The sequence below is a fragment of the Pediculus humanus genome, genomic scaffold, assembly GCF_000006295.1.
Source record: "Pediculus humanus corporis 1103172108318 genomic scaffold, whole genome shotgun sequence".
In the NCBI taxonomy this organism is placed as follows: Eukaryota; Metazoa; Arthropoda; class Insecta; order Psocodea; family Pediculidae; genus Pediculus; species Pediculus humanus.
This window is the reverse complement of record NW_002987887.1, coordinates 2096374-2113239: the sequence shown is the minus strand read 5'-3', so window position 1 is coordinate 2113239 and position 16866 is coordinate 2096374. Positions and strand designations below refer to the sequence as shown.

General features: G+C 27.0%; 4 protein-coding genes across 4 annotated transcripts; 1 reads left to right on the top strand and 3 right to left on the bottom strand.

Annotated features, from left to right (window-relative positions):
• Window positions 1-414: 414 nt before the first annotated feature.
• On the bottom strand, window positions 415-3264 carry Phum_PHUM606420 (Arginine/serine-rich-splicing factor, putative; the record flags this gene model as incomplete). Its single annotated transcript, XM_002432911.1, has 6 exons — window positions 415-791; window positions 1531-1601; window positions 1705-1824; window positions 1923-2039; window positions 2133-2273; window positions 2537-3264. The coding sequence occupies 6 exons, from the start codon at window positions 3262-3264 to the stop codon at window positions 415-417; spliced, it is 1554 nt and encodes a 517-aa protein (XP_002432956.1).
• A 950-nt stretch (window positions 3265-4214) lies between these two features.
• Phum_PHUM606410 (uncharacterized protein) lies at window positions 4215-7783 on the bottom strand (the record flags this gene model as incomplete). The annotated part of the gene is made up of 8 exons (XM_002432910.1): window positions 4215-5037; window positions 5891-5968; window positions 6092-6241; window positions 6319-6392; window positions 6479-6654; window positions 6763-6987; window positions 7091-7364; window positions 7685-7783. 8 exons carry the CDS (start codon window positions 7781-7783, stop codon window positions 4215-4217), a joined length of 1899 nt encoding a protein of 632 aa, XP_002432955.1.
• Window positions 7784-8746: 963 nt separating this feature from the next.
• On the top strand, window positions 8747-9300 carry Phum_PHUM606400 (yippee protein, putative; the record flags this gene model as incomplete). Its single annotated transcript, XM_002432909.1, has 2 exons — window positions 8747-8907; window positions 9102-9300. 2 exons carry the CDS (start codon window positions 8747-8749, stop codon window positions 9298-9300), a joined length of 360 nt encoding a protein of 119 aa, XP_002432954.1.
• A 1863-nt stretch (window positions 9301-11163) lies between these two features.
• Window positions 11164-11817, bottom strand: Phum_PHUM606390 (Endocuticle structural glycoprotein SgAbd-8, putative; the record flags this gene model as incomplete). The annotated part of the gene is made up of 4 exons (XM_002432908.1): window positions 11164-11309; window positions 11389-11543; window positions 11619-11749; window positions 11773-11817. The coding sequence occupies 4 exons, from the start codon at window positions 11815-11817 to the stop codon at window positions 11164-11166; spliced, it is 477 nt and encodes a 158-aa protein (XP_002432953.1).
• Between the last annotated feature and the right edge of the window lie 5049 nt (window positions 11818-16866).

Sequence of the window (16866 nt, the reverse complement as noted above, 5' to 3'; positions counted from 1 at the left end):
TTTTGTATACATATATGTTGTATCTCACTCTTTGAAAAAATGTTCAGACGATTGTTCGGGCATTTAATTTAATTTTTTTTTTTTTTTTTTTTTTTATTGAACTGTAGTAAATCCCCGATGAAAAATCGATCCATGAACTCAATTTTTCCGTCTTTTACGTGAAAAGAAATTAATGCTTCCTTTGTTCTTCCTTTTATTCCTTTTTTTTTTTTTTCCTTTCAATAATCCACCAAATTTCTAAAAAAAAAAATAAATAAATAAAATAATTTTTCTCATCGAAGATTGGTTAAGATTAATTTTACGCTTAATTAACAAAACCGCGGTAAACGGCGAAAGGAAAAAATGAGAGAAAAAAGGCTCTCCGGGAAAAAAAGAGAGAGAGAGAGAGAAAAAAAGAAAAGGATTGTGCCGCCTTTACCTTTTCCCCAGTCTCGGTTTCGGACTCGATGATCTCGATCGTCTTCCGCTTCTTCTCGGACTCCTGCTTCTCCTGCTTTTCACAATTTCCGGGCTACTACTTCGACTTCTCCTGCTTCCCGACGATTCCGATCTACTTCCGAATTCTCTTTTCCCGTGTTTATCGTCATCGTCTCCCAACCTTCTCAGGTACCTTTCACGCCTTTTCATAGCCTCTTTCTCTCCGTCGTTTTCCTCGTCTTCTCCCCTGTGTCTCAAATACCTTTCTCTTCGTCGGATTTTAATAGCAATGTCTCTCAATTCCGCTTCCCTATCTTGCCGCTCTTGTTCGGCTTTTTCAAGTCTTTCCTTTTCTGCTTTCTTGTCGGCTTTAACTTCAATTTAAAAAAAAAAAATCAAATTATTCAAAAGTCGCAACTAAAATCCCAATTCGTGACTCTTGAATTTTGACTCACATTGTTTCAATAATAACGCTTGCATTTTCTTTTTAAGCTTTTCCTGCGGCTTCTCTTTGGTAGAAGACTAAAATTAGGATGGAAAACATATCAAAAAGCGAATTATTTAAAAAAAATCCACAAATAATGATAATATTATAATTACAAAATGCAATTATTATTCAAATATCTAATCTGCAATTTATTTCTCAAAAAAAATTATGCAATAAGACTAATAAAAAATAATAATAATAATAAGTTTTAATAGTGCCCCGCTTTAGGTTCATTTAAAAAAAAAAAAAAAAAAAAGTGAGAGTGAGAGAGAGAGAGAGAGAGAGAGAGAGAAGGCAACTTTTAAGATGCGATGATTTTTTTTTATTTATAAAAAATTTTTAACACCCCTTCACTTTTTTCCCACCCCCCTCCTTTTTCGTTTATAAACGTTACTCAATAAATAATAATAATAGTAAAAGTTATCATGCTAGGGTTGGTCGAGAGAAAAAGAAAAAATAAAGAAGAAGAAGAAGAAGAAGAAACTTTTCGATTTCAATTGAAAAATTAACAAAACGATTTGCAGATTCAAAAAAAAAAAGTGAGAGAGAGAGAAAGAGAGAGAGAGAGTGAGAGAGAAAAAAAGAAAGAAAAAAAAAATAGAGAAAAATAAATGTATGGTTCTTACTGACTTTGGACGTCGGTCTGGCATTACCCGCACTTCGGCTACATGAATGATAATCATTTACGTTTATTTTCCTGAAATTCACACAAAAAAAAAAAAAAAAAAAACAAAAAAAAATTAAAAATGAAAAATCACGTGACTTTTTTTTTTTTTTAATACAAATGTTTGACAACTAACTTGTTAGCACTGCGACTGGAATTTGAACAAGAAGGTTGTCCCGTATTGGTTTTCGACTCGGAATCGCTGGAATCGAGACTCAATGACGAAGAAGAATCTTTTCTGTTGCGACCGTAATAACTGGAAAAATATAATTGAAAAAATTTACAAAACGGTCGTTACTTTTTTTTTCGTTTGTCTTCTGACACGTCAACGCAACAAGAGACAAACAAACCCACCGAGGAATCACAACTTTCGGCGGACTTTCTTTCTTCTTGGGTGATTTCGACGAGCTCAAAGACCTCGATTTTGATTTTTTATTATTTTTTGATTTATCCCTGGAATTACTTCTCGATCTGTGAATGAAAAATAAATGAAAAAACGTTTATTTTTTTATTAATAATAATTTAGATAAAATCGCTGCAACGTTTATAAAACATTTTTTGTACCTGGAATGTGATTTGCTACTATTACTTCTAGAACTTGATCTTCTCTTGCTCGATGCACACGACCGACTTGATTTCGATCTACCTCTTCGTGATCTGCTGGAACCGGATCTTGATCGAGAAGACCAACTTCTACGTCGAGATCTACAAAAAATAATTCGTTAACTTTTGCGACAATCAAAAAATAAAAACGCCATCGAACAATACAAAAACCTTTTTATAATTCAACAACAAAAAATAAAATTATTATTATTATTATTATTATTAATTTAGTTAGGATATTAATCATAATATTATTAATAAAATAAAAAAATAAACTTCTCAAGTTGTTTGAATGATTATTATAATCATCATTATCATTATTTTTTTTTATTTTTTTTTTTTACAAAATAATTGAGAATAACAACATGAGTAAAAATGATAAAAGAGTTCCTCCTGTAAATATCACCCTAAGAGCTTTCATCCAAGGAGGATATTGAGTTAGAAGTACGTCATGAATCACTGATAATGTAAATCCAAGAGATGTCAAAAACATTCCCAATGGCAATGGTAGTATTAAAGACGTCCAACCAATTATCGGCGGACCCACGCACCAACACAGTTTTTCATATGATATATCTTTCTTTGTAATTGCTTCCATCCAATTGCATCCACCTTGAAAGGATAGTATGCAAGCTCCGTAGGCTAAATGTGCGAATACACAACAGTAATAAGCATGTCCTGTTAATAGGGTAAGTAATGGAATTCCAAGCATCGGACCGAGTCCGGCAAAGGTAACCGTTTGAACCGTCGATGGAGCATTTTTATATTCGTTTATTTGTCCTTCCGCTATAACTTTATTCGCTAATCCGGTTATTTCTTCAATGGGTAATTTTCCTTTTTTAACACTTTCAATTAAATTGAGTACAAATGATTTGGGATTAAATGGACCGTGTTGTGGAACTTGTGAAGAACTGCGTACCGAACCTTTTCCTTCTTGCGATTTACTTTCGTCACAGGTATAAAATTTAAACGTGAACGTCGATAGAGGTACAGGTAATTTTCTAGGTAATAATATTCCACTACTGCTACTAAGTATTTTAGGTGACGATTTTATATTTCTTCGAGCCGCCAAACAAAGTAAAGCAGATATCATTTTCTAAATTAAAATTAAAAAATTATAAAATGACCCTAGGTGTGACTAACAATAACAACAACAACAAAATCTTTTTAAAACTCAAATAAAATAATTTCATCATCAACATTACCCGATAATTTAATTAATTCCGTTTCTTTTCTCAGAATAATAATAATCAAAAAAATAATAATTATTTAAAATTTACAAAAGGAACAAAAAAATTAATAAAAAAAAAAAGTGGGAAAAAAAAACAAAAACAAAAAGAAAATCTTAAAATAAAATATTTGAGGTTAAGATGTCGAAATCCTTTGGAAATCAAATAACATGGAGGAAGGAACTGTCAAACGGTCTGCTTTTCATCGCGAATAAATCATTTTTCACAACAAATGAACTACCAACATTTTTGACGTGGTTAAAAACTTATTTTAACCGATTATTCTATGATTTTCCAAAAAAAAAAAAAAAAAAAAAAAAAAAAAAAAATTTTAAATAATAAATTAATTATACATTTCTCCAGCAATTAGTCTAATTACTTTTTTTTTTTTTTTACCGTAATAAAATAAAATAAAAAATTTCATTAAGAGAAAATTTTAAATTTTTCGGCTAATGGCCGGCGAAGAATGAATAAAAATTCTTAACGGAAAATTTTGGTGACAACATTATTTTAACCTAATCAAATAATTTTTATATCGACATATTTACTTGGGTTTTCGAAATTAATTAAAAAAAAAAATTAATTTAACCGTGACATTTTTTTTATATTAATATCAAAGAAAAAAATGTAAACTTTTTTTTTTTTTTTTTTTTAAATTGTTCTTGATAAAAATAATTTCAAGTTTTACTCGTTATTTTTTTCGTATAAAATTAATTTAAAAAAAAAAAAAAAAAAAATTAAATAAACTTATTCCATTACTTGGTTTTTTTTTTTTTTTTTTTTTTTGGTTTTTGTTTGTTTCGTTTGGTAAAATTTAAAACTTAACTACGGTTATAAAAAAAGTTGGAAGGAGAGATATCAATGCGACAACCGTTAAAATGTAACGAGTTGATTTAAACCATTGCGGATAATTTGTTAGTAAAATATCGTGAATCATGGACGTCGTTAATCCGGCTGCTGCGAAAAGGAAACCGATCGGAAGGGGTAGCAAAACGGCCGACCAAGCCAATACCGGAGATGCTACGGCCCAACCGAGTTTATCCATCGTCACATTTTTCTGATTAATCAAATTACCCCAATTGACTCCTCCCAAAAATGATAGTAAACTCGCGCTGTAAGTGAGTTGAGCATAAGCGAGCCATGGAAAAACGCCGCCCGTTATAAAACTAAACAATCCTATTGAACACAGGGGTACCATTCCGCAACAGCTCAACGTGTAGTAAGCACTGGGAGCTTCTTTATATTTGGCATATTGAGCTTCCGCGTAAACTCCTTTGAATAATGTAACGACGTCGTTTGCGTTAACGTTTCCATTTTTGTATTTTTTATAAAAATTTTTCCAATATTCTTCTCCCGTGTTCATCATCGATGACATTTTAACATTGGCTGTTGTTTCTCCCGGCATTCGACGGAGAGAAGAATCATCGTATTTTATATTTTGATTATACATTGAATTAGCAGCGTTTTGGGCATTAAATGTTGGGCCACTGCTGCTAACCACATCTTCCTTCACTTCTTTACTAACTCTTTGTACTAAATCATCGGACGCCCGAACAGTTTCGTGTTGGCATCGGTAAAATAAATTTTTCTGTATGAATATCCGCCGTATAGAACCCGAGCACCGCAGCGGTAAAATTCTATACATTTTGATTTATTTATCCAAAATAATGAGTTTTTGTTTTAGTAATTATTATATCGAAATATCAAGTTTTTTTTTTTTTTATTTTGTAAATTATTATTCCAGATTCTCTATATATATATATAGGGTAACGCTCACATTTCGCGAAAAACAATTAATCTAATTTACTCGAGACCTATCTCAAAATTTTAAATTATATAAATATATATATATATATATTTATATACACTATTATATCTATATATGCTTATATAAAATTCAAAAAAATGTTTAATCAAATGATGCAATCAATCACCAAAAGAAAAAAATAAAAGAAAAGAAAAGAAGAAAAAAAAAAAAATTTTTTTCCCAATTTTTTTTTCCACTAAAATAAATTTTGTTTAAAAAGTTAAAATACTAAAAATTTCAACGACGATAAATGTAAACAAAAAAAAAAAAAAAAAAAAAGAAAAAAAAACTTTTTTTTTTAAAAAACTATCACGCCGAAATAAAATAAAATAAAAAAAAAAGAAAACAAAAAACGGTTAAGAGAACGAATCGAGACAAAGGAAAAAAAAAAAAAAAAAAAAAAAAAAATTAAATTAATTTGTTAGATCATTAAAAAGAATACGACGACAAGTAATCAAAAGTGTAAAGTATTCGATTCGAAAAAAAAAAATTTTTTTATTTTTTTTTACCTTGATCTACTCCTGGATCTTCTCTTTGAATAACTTTTGAATCTATCACTTGATCCACTTCTCGATCTCCTTTCATTTTTTTTCGACATTAATTTTTTTAAATTAAAAGCCAATGATCTATTTTCAAGACTTCTCGATCGAGTGTATTTTCTCCTTCTTTTAGGTGATTTCGACCGGGATCTACTTCCTGCAGATTTTGATCGACGATTCCTATGTGAGGATTTGACGCACCTATCATCCCGCTCTCTTGAACTTGGTTTGAAAATTTTCTTCCTTTAATCGTTTTCTTTCAATTTTTTTAAAAAAAAATAAATAAAATTAACATATTTTAAATACCTCCGTTTCCTAGATTTTTTATTACTTTTACTATTAGACCTATCGTCATTTTTTTCTTCGTTTGAATCATCGTCTCCAAAGCTAGTAATGTATGTAATTTGGCCAGTATTTTCCGGAGAAGCGGACCTTGATAATGATTTGTTGCTTCTACTGTACTTATCATAAGTAGGGGATTTTCTAGCAGCATAGCTGAAGAAAAAAATGATAGACTTTTTATTACCGATAAGAAAGTTTTAATTACAGGAATAAAAGTAATGATTACATACCTCGGGGGACTCATTATACGACCTATGAGCTTCTTTTCCCTAAAAGCTTGTCTTTCTCTCCTAGCTTTTCGACCCTGTATTTTCGAATAAAATAATAATCGAATAAAGTTTTAATAATAAAAAATATTACATATGTTACAAAAATTATGAAAAAACTCACAGAAAACATTGCTTTTTCTTCCTCTTGTTGTCTGGCAAGTCTCATAGCTTCTTGTTCTTCAACATCATTTGTAAGAAAACTAAAAAAATCATTTCCCGTTAGACCAAAGCGTTGTCCAACTGCATTCATTTCATGTGCACTAGGTGTATCAATTTGGCCAAGATCAAGGCAGAGATCTACAAAAAATTAAATGAAATTTTATTTATTTTTATGAAAAAAAAAAAAAAAAAAGGAGAGAATCAATTTGCATAAACTACAATTATTTATAATTTGAAGTTACTTACCAAAGTCTAAATCGCTATCATCACTATTGCTAGCATCATCCTCTTTTGGCTTTTTTTCTAATATGTTATAAAATGTAGCATCTGGAGTAGAATCTTCATATGTAAATCCGATAGCCGCTCCTTTTTTCCTTTTTTCTTTTTCTAATATTTCTGAAGACTGTTTTAAAGCTATTGGCCCAAACTGCTCTTCCAAATATATTTGATTTAAAAATTTTTCTTCATTCACTAAATTTTATAAATTGTGAACACATTCGAAAATTATTTATTTAACTTGCACGATTTAACAATAGTTAGTTAATAAAAAATTAATAATTTCATATTGTCATACCTCCGAGAAATTCATTTTGTACCAAAATCCTGTATCTTTCATAATTCATCATTCTTTCTTCATAACTCATAACTTCTTCATCATTTTTGGATGGTAAATTTTCAGTGATTATATCTAAATGAGCTCTCACATCAAAACGATCAATGAGAATGTCAGGGTGACCTTGCCAGGGCATCATAACCGAGGCGCTATCCCCAGCAACTGCTACAGCTGGATCTAAGTGAATTTTACAAGGTCGTCCATGTAGTTGTAGAAATTGAGTGGGATCAGCTTTCTAAAGTAATATTAACAACAGCAAGAACATAAAGCTATGAGAAACAACAAATTAATGTAAACTTTGTTTCATTATAAAAATTAACAATTGTTTTAAGTAAATACATCATTATTTCAATTCTAACAATTCGAATCGTTTATTCGATATGAAAATTGTGTTACAAAATTAAGAATTCCCACCGTTTAACACATGATAATATTTTACCAAAAACGTAATTATCATTAAAAATAAAATCTTTATGGAATTTCAATTAAACCGTTTTGAAAATAATTCATATCAAAATTATGAATTCACTTCGTAACAAGACATTACTAACTTACAAATTTTTCATAAAAATCTCTCCTTCTTTCCGCTCTTTTTCTATAATCAACCATCATTCCTCTAATTTTTTTCTCTTGTTTTCGAGCTTCGTGCCACATTTTGTAAGTCTTAATTTTCTTAGTACTCTAATAATTACACTATAAAAATAAAAGCTAATTTCACCTTTATTCTAAACCCATAATGGCATCCGCTTAACTGTTGCCAACTTAAAACTTTTGCGCGCAAAAAAAAATATTCATTTTAACGAAACGAAAACCTTAAATTAAATTAAATTTAAAGTTTTTTTTTCCAATTAAATTAAAAAAAGGAAAATAAAATCTACTTTTTTAAAATTATATAATAAATAAAAATTTTCATTCATTTTTATATTTCTTTTTCCGTTATTATATCCACACCCAAATGAAGATTTGGTAAAAACATTTTTTGTCAGTAACGTAATAAATATTTGACAAAATTTGATAGAAGTTGAATTAATAAAATTTTATTTAGTTTTAAAATTAATTATCTCAGAATAATTACACACAAAAATTTAAAAAAAAAATAGCAAAAAAAAAATATACACTTGATGCTTTCTTTATCTTAAAGTTAAAAATTTTGTACAGTCATGTTGGTAGTCATATCTATCAAAAGTATTTATTGAAAGGAAAGGAAACGAACGCATTCAACAAACAGCTGTTAAAAAGTCTGTAATGGGATTTTGTTTACTAATTTATGACATTTCACTTTTACATAGTTAATGTTTGTTTATTTATATAATAACAACAAACAATTTTTAAATTTAAATTTTTTTTTGTGAGTATTATTATCATGCAATTTAAATTACGTAGATACAATTTTCCTTTTTATGTCAATAAATAATAATAAAAAAAAAAAAGATATGAAAATGTAATTTGAAAATAAGTAACTTGGCATAATTTTTTTTTTTTTTTTTTATAATAAAATAACACTTAAAAAAAAAAAGTATTTATGTTACTTTCATTGTAATCATATTTTATTTTGAGGTTTTAATTTAATTTAATTTTTTTTTTTTTTTTTTACAGTTGATAAATGAATTTTATAAAATGGGTAGAATATTTTTAGACCATGTTGGTGGAACGAGATTGTTTTCATGTGCATCTTGTGACACAATTTTAACAAATCGTAGCGAACTCATTAGTACAAGATTTACTGGAGCTACTGGTAGAGCTTTTTTATTCAATAGAGTGGTCAATTTAAACTATAGGTAAAGTAATTTAAGTCAATATTTACATAAATTCATTTGTCTTTATTGAGAGATGATAAACAATTCTCGATTTTAATAAATTTAAAATTAAAATGAGTAAGTCTATGAATTTCCAAAAAAAAACAAATTTTTATAAATTATTTAATGAATGTTATTATGAAACACTTTAAAAATTTTTTTTTATATTTATTTAGTGATGTACAAGATAGAGTAATGTTAACAGGACGTCACATGGTAAGAGATGTAACGTGTAAAAATTGTGATGCCAAACTCGGGTGGATATATGAATTTGCGACGGAAGAAAATCAAAGGTATAAAGAAGGAAGAGTTATTTTAGAAAGAGCATTAGTGACAGAAACTGATGGTATAGAAGAACATATGGGAGATGATTAAAATAAAATAAAAAAACTGTAAATTAGTTATATTTTTTTGTACAAAATATTATAAAATAGCCTTCAGTGTTCAGTAAATACGAAAGAATCATTTTAATTATCAATTAAGGATATAAATCCGATTAATATATGTGTAAAAATTATATGTTTATGTACCTAAGTTCTAATTCTTTGAAAATATTTAGTTTTTTTTAAAATTACAATTAAAATTTATTTAAAATCTTGTCTGAGGTTTCTCAAAATTAAAGTCTTTATTGTGCTAAAAAAAAAAAAAAAACTTTCTGTCCATATATTAGAATTAATTAATTAAAATCGTAATGCCTAATTTTTGATATGATTCTTAAAACTGTAATTATATATATATATATATATATTTGATGTTTAATACTTTAAAAAATAATTAAAGTTTAAATTAAATTATAAATTATAATTAATTATGTTTGTTATTCTTTTACCTCATAGGTAAGCCATGTAAAAAATTTCTTTTTATTTTTATAAAATTTCTTAATGATATATGAAACTATTGTTTTTTGTTATAAAAACTTCATAATAAATTAATAATCGTCTGTTGGATTTTAATTTGATTTTGTATTCTTTTGCACTCTTAATAATAATAATAATAATTAATCAATCACATAAATAATTATTATTATTTCAAAGCTGTATATCACAACTAAATATACTACAAATTTTTAAGAAAATAGTCTCGATTAATAAAACAAATTTTAAGTAATTTAAATTAATTTTTGTATATTTTATTAAAAATTTTTACAATATGCAAAAAACGAGAACATTTTATTTTAAATAATAATAATAATAAATCAAAGTAAAAAAAAAAAATTAATTAAATACAATTTTATTACTTTATTGCCTTTACATGTTCCATCATGTAACCGTTTTCATCGACTCACTTCCTTTTTGTCGTTTTACCTTTTAATTCACAAAATCACTCATAGAATGCGCTGATCGTAAATATTTTTTTCCCGTCGATTGGATATAATGTATGTTTACATATCGAAAATTCTATTGCCACGACAATTTCCCACGTGAAAAAAGTTATTTTTTTTCCCTACCCGGTTTTGATTACTTAAACTTATAATAATAATGATTATGTTATGGAGAATAATGAGCGCGAAAAAAAATTTTTTTTGAATTTATTCATTGTTTTGTGCACAATGCATTTTTGTAATGCGATTCACTTAATGCAACGGATAAAAATATCCACAATAATAATTATTAAAACATATGGAGAAAAAAAAAAAAAAACTTTTCGTAGCCATTAATAATAATAATAATGATTACGTAATTTTAATAATTTTTTGAGGGAGTTTTTAAAACGCATAAGTTAAATACCTTGCTCGTGTGAATGTGTGAGTTTGTTTGTATTATTTTGAGCAACATCCTCTCTTATAATTATTAAAAAAAAAAAAGAATTTTTTACCTTTTCACATTTAATAATACGATATGATAATAATAATAATTAATACGATATTAATTTGATATAATCTTTTGATTTAAAAGACACACGTTAAAAAATAATCAGGTACTCGGATTATGATCAACCGTCGATAAATTTAAAAAAACGTCTGCTATTTAGGAAAAAATATTTTCGATTAAGGATTATAATATCAATAAATAAATAAATTTTTAATAATTTTTTATTATTTATTTAAGAAACAAAAAAAAAAAAAAAAGAAAAAGAAAGAAAATATTTGACGTTCATCTTTTATTGATGAACACGAAATTATGAAAGAAGAAATTATATTATATATTTACAAAAGAATCTAATCATTGGTGGGCAAGAAGAAAGCCTATTATTATTATTATTAATATTATTATTATTATTTTAGATTCTCAAGTATCTTTATTTTTTGTTTCTGTAAAAATTTTGTCCGAATTGTCCGTTGTATTCGTTTTGTTGGGGTTGAGAAGCGAGAAATTCAAGAGCTCTTTGAATTGCTGGTGGAATTGGTGGTGGGGTTGGCAAATGAGCACCTTGAGGTTGGAATCCTACACAAAAAGAAAATTTTTTTTTTAATATTCTTTCGTCTGTTTCCACGGCATTTTTGAATAAAAAAAAAAAATTTACCGTTTTCGTCTGCTACGTAGGTAAGACTGATTGGTACTCCGTCATCACCGGTGTATGAAAATCTACCTTGTGCAACTTGAGCTTCGGCTTCTGGATTTCCAGCATTTTTCAAATATCCTTGTTCTTCTCCCACGATACCGTTGGCGGTTTCGTATCTAAAATAATTAAATAAAATTCATTCGATTCGAACCTTTTTTTTATAACCTTCCTTTATATGTGTATACACTTACGCGTATTGGTAAGAACCATCTGGATTAACGACGGAATCGTGTCTTAAAATTGGAATCGGTGATGTGTATTGTTGGTATTGTCCTTGTGGGGCAGCGTGGGAAATGGCAACAGCCAAACACAAACAAAAGATCTACAGAAAAAAAAAAGAAAAACCCCGATAAACCTAATTTTACCAACAAATTTAAAAACTCGAATCATAGAATAAATAAAAAAAAATTACTCATCGTTCTATAACGTATAAAAAAAATTATTACTCTATGCTTTATTAAATAATAACAAAAAAAAATTACGTAATAAAATTATTTAACGACGATAATAATAATAATAATAATAATAATTTTTTATATTAAAATACAAAAAAAAAAAAACCGATTAATTTTTTAAACAAAAAAATTTTTGTTTTTTTTTCGGGGGGTTTTTTTTCTACAAAAAAAAAATGGCGCGAGTTTTTTCTTTTTCTACTACCACTTTACTACAACCACTGAATTATTACTACCCCCCCATAGGTATATGTATGTAGCATCACATTTTTTAACTTAAAAAAAAAAAAAATATCCTTTTTGGGAAAAAAAATTTATTAAAAAAAAAGCAAAAATCCAAAATGTCGGAAAATTCAAAAAAATTCACTTTCACATTAAAAAAAAAGAAAAATTTTTATTATAACTCACCGTCTGCAACATTTTTTTTTTTTTTTTTTTTTGAAAAAAATTTAACGAAATAAAAATAAGAGAAAAAAAAAAATTGCCAAGTCCGATAGGATGCAAACTAGTTTTGAATCTCGCTAAAAGTGAATCTGCCTTATATACCCAGTTTTATGTGGGGCATCGAATGTTGAGAATCGGGGATGGATGAGGAGTTGTTGTTGTTGTTGTATTACTACTCTCTACCTAACATTGCGGCACCCATTTACCATCACGTTTTTTTTCTTTTTTTTTATTCTTCTATCAAATCGTGCCCGTGACATCTTTTCAGGGCAGTAAAGGTTGAGGTTCGATAAACGTCTCGTTGGTGGTGGTGGTAGTGGTGGTGATGGTGTGGATTATTAAATTCGAACTCGTAACTCTTTAAATTTTCTTTATGATTCACAACAAGGCTTTTAATTTTTTTTTTTTTTTACATTCATCCCTCATCGAGATACCTTTATTAATATTTATTATCATCATCATCATCATCATTATTATTATTATTTTAATAAAATTATTCAATAAAAATTTTTTTTTTTTTTTACCTTATTTGAAAAATTTTTACGGTTTTTTTATTGTCTCGCACAAACGGTTTTTTTTACATTAAATTAAAAAATTATTATTATTATTATTACTATTATTATTATTATTTATCACATTTGATTATTGCAAGGTAATAATAATAATAATAATAATTAAATAAATAAAAAAAATTATTGATTAAACAATTAATAAAATGGATTATTGCACTCGTTTAATTTTTAATTAACGATTGTCCAGGTGATGGAATGATTTTGTCCAGTAAAAAAAAAGGGGGGCGGGGGGTTTGGAAAAACACCTGTCTATGTTTATATACAAAATCAGGTGCATTTTCCAATTTTTCCTTTTTTTTGTAAACGGAAAGAATGATGTGGGGTAAATGATTTTTGCAAATTTTTTGAAAAAAAAAAAATTGCTGCTGGAATTTATTTTATAAATTATTTAAATTTTTTTTCAGGGTGATATTTCTGTTCAGAAAAAAAAAATAGGAACAGGTATCACGATTCAAAAGGATAAATAATAATAATAATAATAATAATAATAATAATAATAATAATAATAATAATAATAATAATAAATTTACATCCGGATAGGTCGTGCCAATTTTTAAAATTAAATTTGGTCCTTGAATGAAAAACACTTGCCGGACAAAAAATTTTCCTTTAAATTTTTTTTTTTTTTTTTTACCTTTGAACTTATGTATTTGTAAAAAATTAAAAAAATTTTTTTTTTATGTAATTGAGTCATCCGGTTTGTCATGACGTCGGTTACCGCCCCCCCTTTTTTTTTCTTTTTTTCGCATTCGTTCTATTTATATATAAAAATAATTTCCAGGTATTTTGTTCCATTGAACTTAAGTCACGCATATTTATTTTTTTTTCCAATGTAAAAATTATCATTGTGTTAAAATCTTTCGAGGGGAAGGGAGGGGGAGGGGGGAAATCAATAACATGATTGCGTAACACCACCCGAAGAATATTATTATTTATTGTTCGGTGCAGGTGATTTTTGCCCTTCTCCAGTAATGGTAGTACCCCTTTTTAAAAAAAAAAATTTTTTTTAAATTTTTTTTTTCCCTCAAAATGAAAATTTTACATTATAAAACTCGAACGTTATATAAATGTTGTTCGATAAGGGAAAAACTAAAAGTCATACGCGCTTATGTTTAGCTTATGCCAAACGTGTGCCATTTAACGAATACGATTTTTAATAAAAATCAGGAATCCGGCTGGATAATTTTTCTGTTTTTTTTTTTTTTTTATTATTATTAATTCCAGAAAAGTTTTTTTTTTCACACGGTTACTTTTATTCGGGGGGAAGAGGAGGGGAGGGAGGGAGGGAGGGGAAAGGAAACGTACTTGCATACTCGCAGTAATTTTTTTTTAAAAATAAAAAATGAATTTATCACATTTGAAAAACGTCCAAAAAAAAATTTTCCAAGGTTTTTCTTTTTTTTTTTTCTCCAGCATGTGACTGAATTTATTTAACAAACGTATTTTTTCTTCTTCCACGTTAATCAAATTTAACCAAAAAAAATAATCACAATGGTACGATTTATCACGGGAATTTTTTCCCTGAGCAGCCATAAAAAAAAAGTTTTCGTAAATGACGTCATCGCAACATCACCGCCATATTTATTTTTTATAAAAACGTTAATTAAACGTTTAAATATCCCGATGTGATTAACTTACATTAAATAATCCTCGTCGAAAAGAAAGATTTATGTACATAATTTTTTTTATACATTTTATTACTCGATTTTTTTTTCGATTCTCGTCTACGTTAATCAATTGACATAATTTTTATTACGTAATACCTTAATAATAATAATAATAATAATAATAATAATAATAATAATAATAATAATAATAATAATAATAAATTCTAACTCTCTTTTCGTTCACATGAAATTTAGTCATTTTCATAACGGAAAAAGGTTTGCAATTGTTTAATATTTTTCCATTCAAATCTATTCGTTTGTTTGTTTGTTTGTTTAGTGTTTTGTGAACTTTTTAACATTTTTTTTTTAATTTTGTTATGTCACCTCACATATAATTTCATAAACAATTTTTTTCTCTCTCTATCTCTCTCTGCCACTTTTTTTCCTCTTTTTATTATTATGAGCCTTCAATAAAAAAAATTTTATTTTTCCGCGAATTAAGTCGTGCATTAACCCAAAGGGTAAATTAAACTTGATGACTTATCCAAAAAAAAAAAGAAGAAGAAGAGCAACAAGTTAAAGATCAGAGTGACAAAGTTAAATTTTAACACGTTCGAAAATGGCACCTAACGAATAATAATAATAAACTTCTTTTGTAAAATACGAAAATCTGGAAATTTCGTTTTTCTTTCCGAGTTCTTTCGTACGAAACGAACGAACAAACAAACAACAAAGTTGGTGATGACCATCGGGTCAAGGTACGTATACCTAATTTATATAAATTAAATTAAATTAACAAAAAAACCGGAAATACTCGGTCGAAAATAATAATAATTTTTTATACGTTATTACAAACCGATTGCGAATACACAATCTTTCTCTCTCTCTCTCTCTCTGTGCTGCATTTTAAAATAATAATAATAATAATTTGATATTTTTTTTACCTAATTATAATATTTATATATATGTATGTTATAATCCCTGAATATTATCGTGGATTATTATTATTATTATCATCCGTTTGAAAATTATACAGGAGGATTAGAATTCGATAAATAAAAACAAACATGAGAAAGGAAAAGGTTATCATTAAAAATATTTATAAGAAAAAAAAATAACAACAACAAACGACGATGACGACGACGACTACAAAATTACAAATAAAAAAAAATAAAAAATAAAAAATTGCGAAAGAAGAAGAAGAAGAAAAAGAAGATTCCAGATGATGTAAAGATCAAATGTAAAAAAAATTTAAAACGCTGAAAGCATTTGAAGAATACGTGAGAGAGGTTTTTTGCTTATTCATTGACAAAATAAATGCAATAACCAACAACCAACAACAACCAGCAACAACCGGAAAAAAAAAAGAATAAAAAAGTTTTTTTTTTTTTTTTTATACACTTTTAAAAATATTTCTTGCGCCATCTTGTTTAACCGCAAATAATTTTAATGATCCGCCATTTTTTTTCTCACCACCACGTGCGTTTGTTCGTTTGTTTGTTTGTTTCCTATTTATTAATTAAAATTAATTTATTTAAACGATTTCGAATTAATAGCAAATAAGAACTCGTCGTTGTAAATATTTAATTTCCTGAAAAAAAAAAAATATCATTAAAAAAAATTATTTCTTGAGTGGCATCATATCGTATGACCTTTCGGCCCTGACTCACACCTACCTGAAATGAATCAGTTTTTTATTATATACCTAATATTAATTTATTATTATTATTATTAATCGAATCCTGAATTACGATTCAGACGTCGAAACCCTACAACAATTTACGTTTGTACGAGTTTTTCTTTTAAAACTCCTGAAAGTTAAAAACCCGACGGTTAAAAATTAATTTTAATTGTTTTTTAACCGCTAATAAAAAACAAACAAACAAACAAACGAACAAACGGACGATCCATTTTTTAAACCGACCAAAGAATTATAAAAAAAAAAAATTTATTATTTTTTTTTGATGTGTTGCACTTGAAATTTAACGCGTTAATTTTATTACTCATTTTAAACGTTACGTAACTAATTAAAATTTTTTTTGTTGTTGTTGCGGTTGTGGTTGTTGTTGTTGTTGCACATCTCAAAACTCTATTAAGAGCAACGAAACAATTTTATTACGTATTACAGATGTAAAATCCTAATAAAACTAAATAAATAAATAAAATTTTTATTTTATTAAACTTATAATTAAACAATAAAAATAAATTTTTTGAAACGGTTAATTATTAAAAGACAACCGTCCACCCGACGCCGTTTGTTTTTTTTTTTTTTTCAACATTTAATTATTTAACAAAGGTCAAAAGTTCAAATTAAATTAATTAATTATTACAATTTATTTTATTTTTTTTATAATATAACAAAAA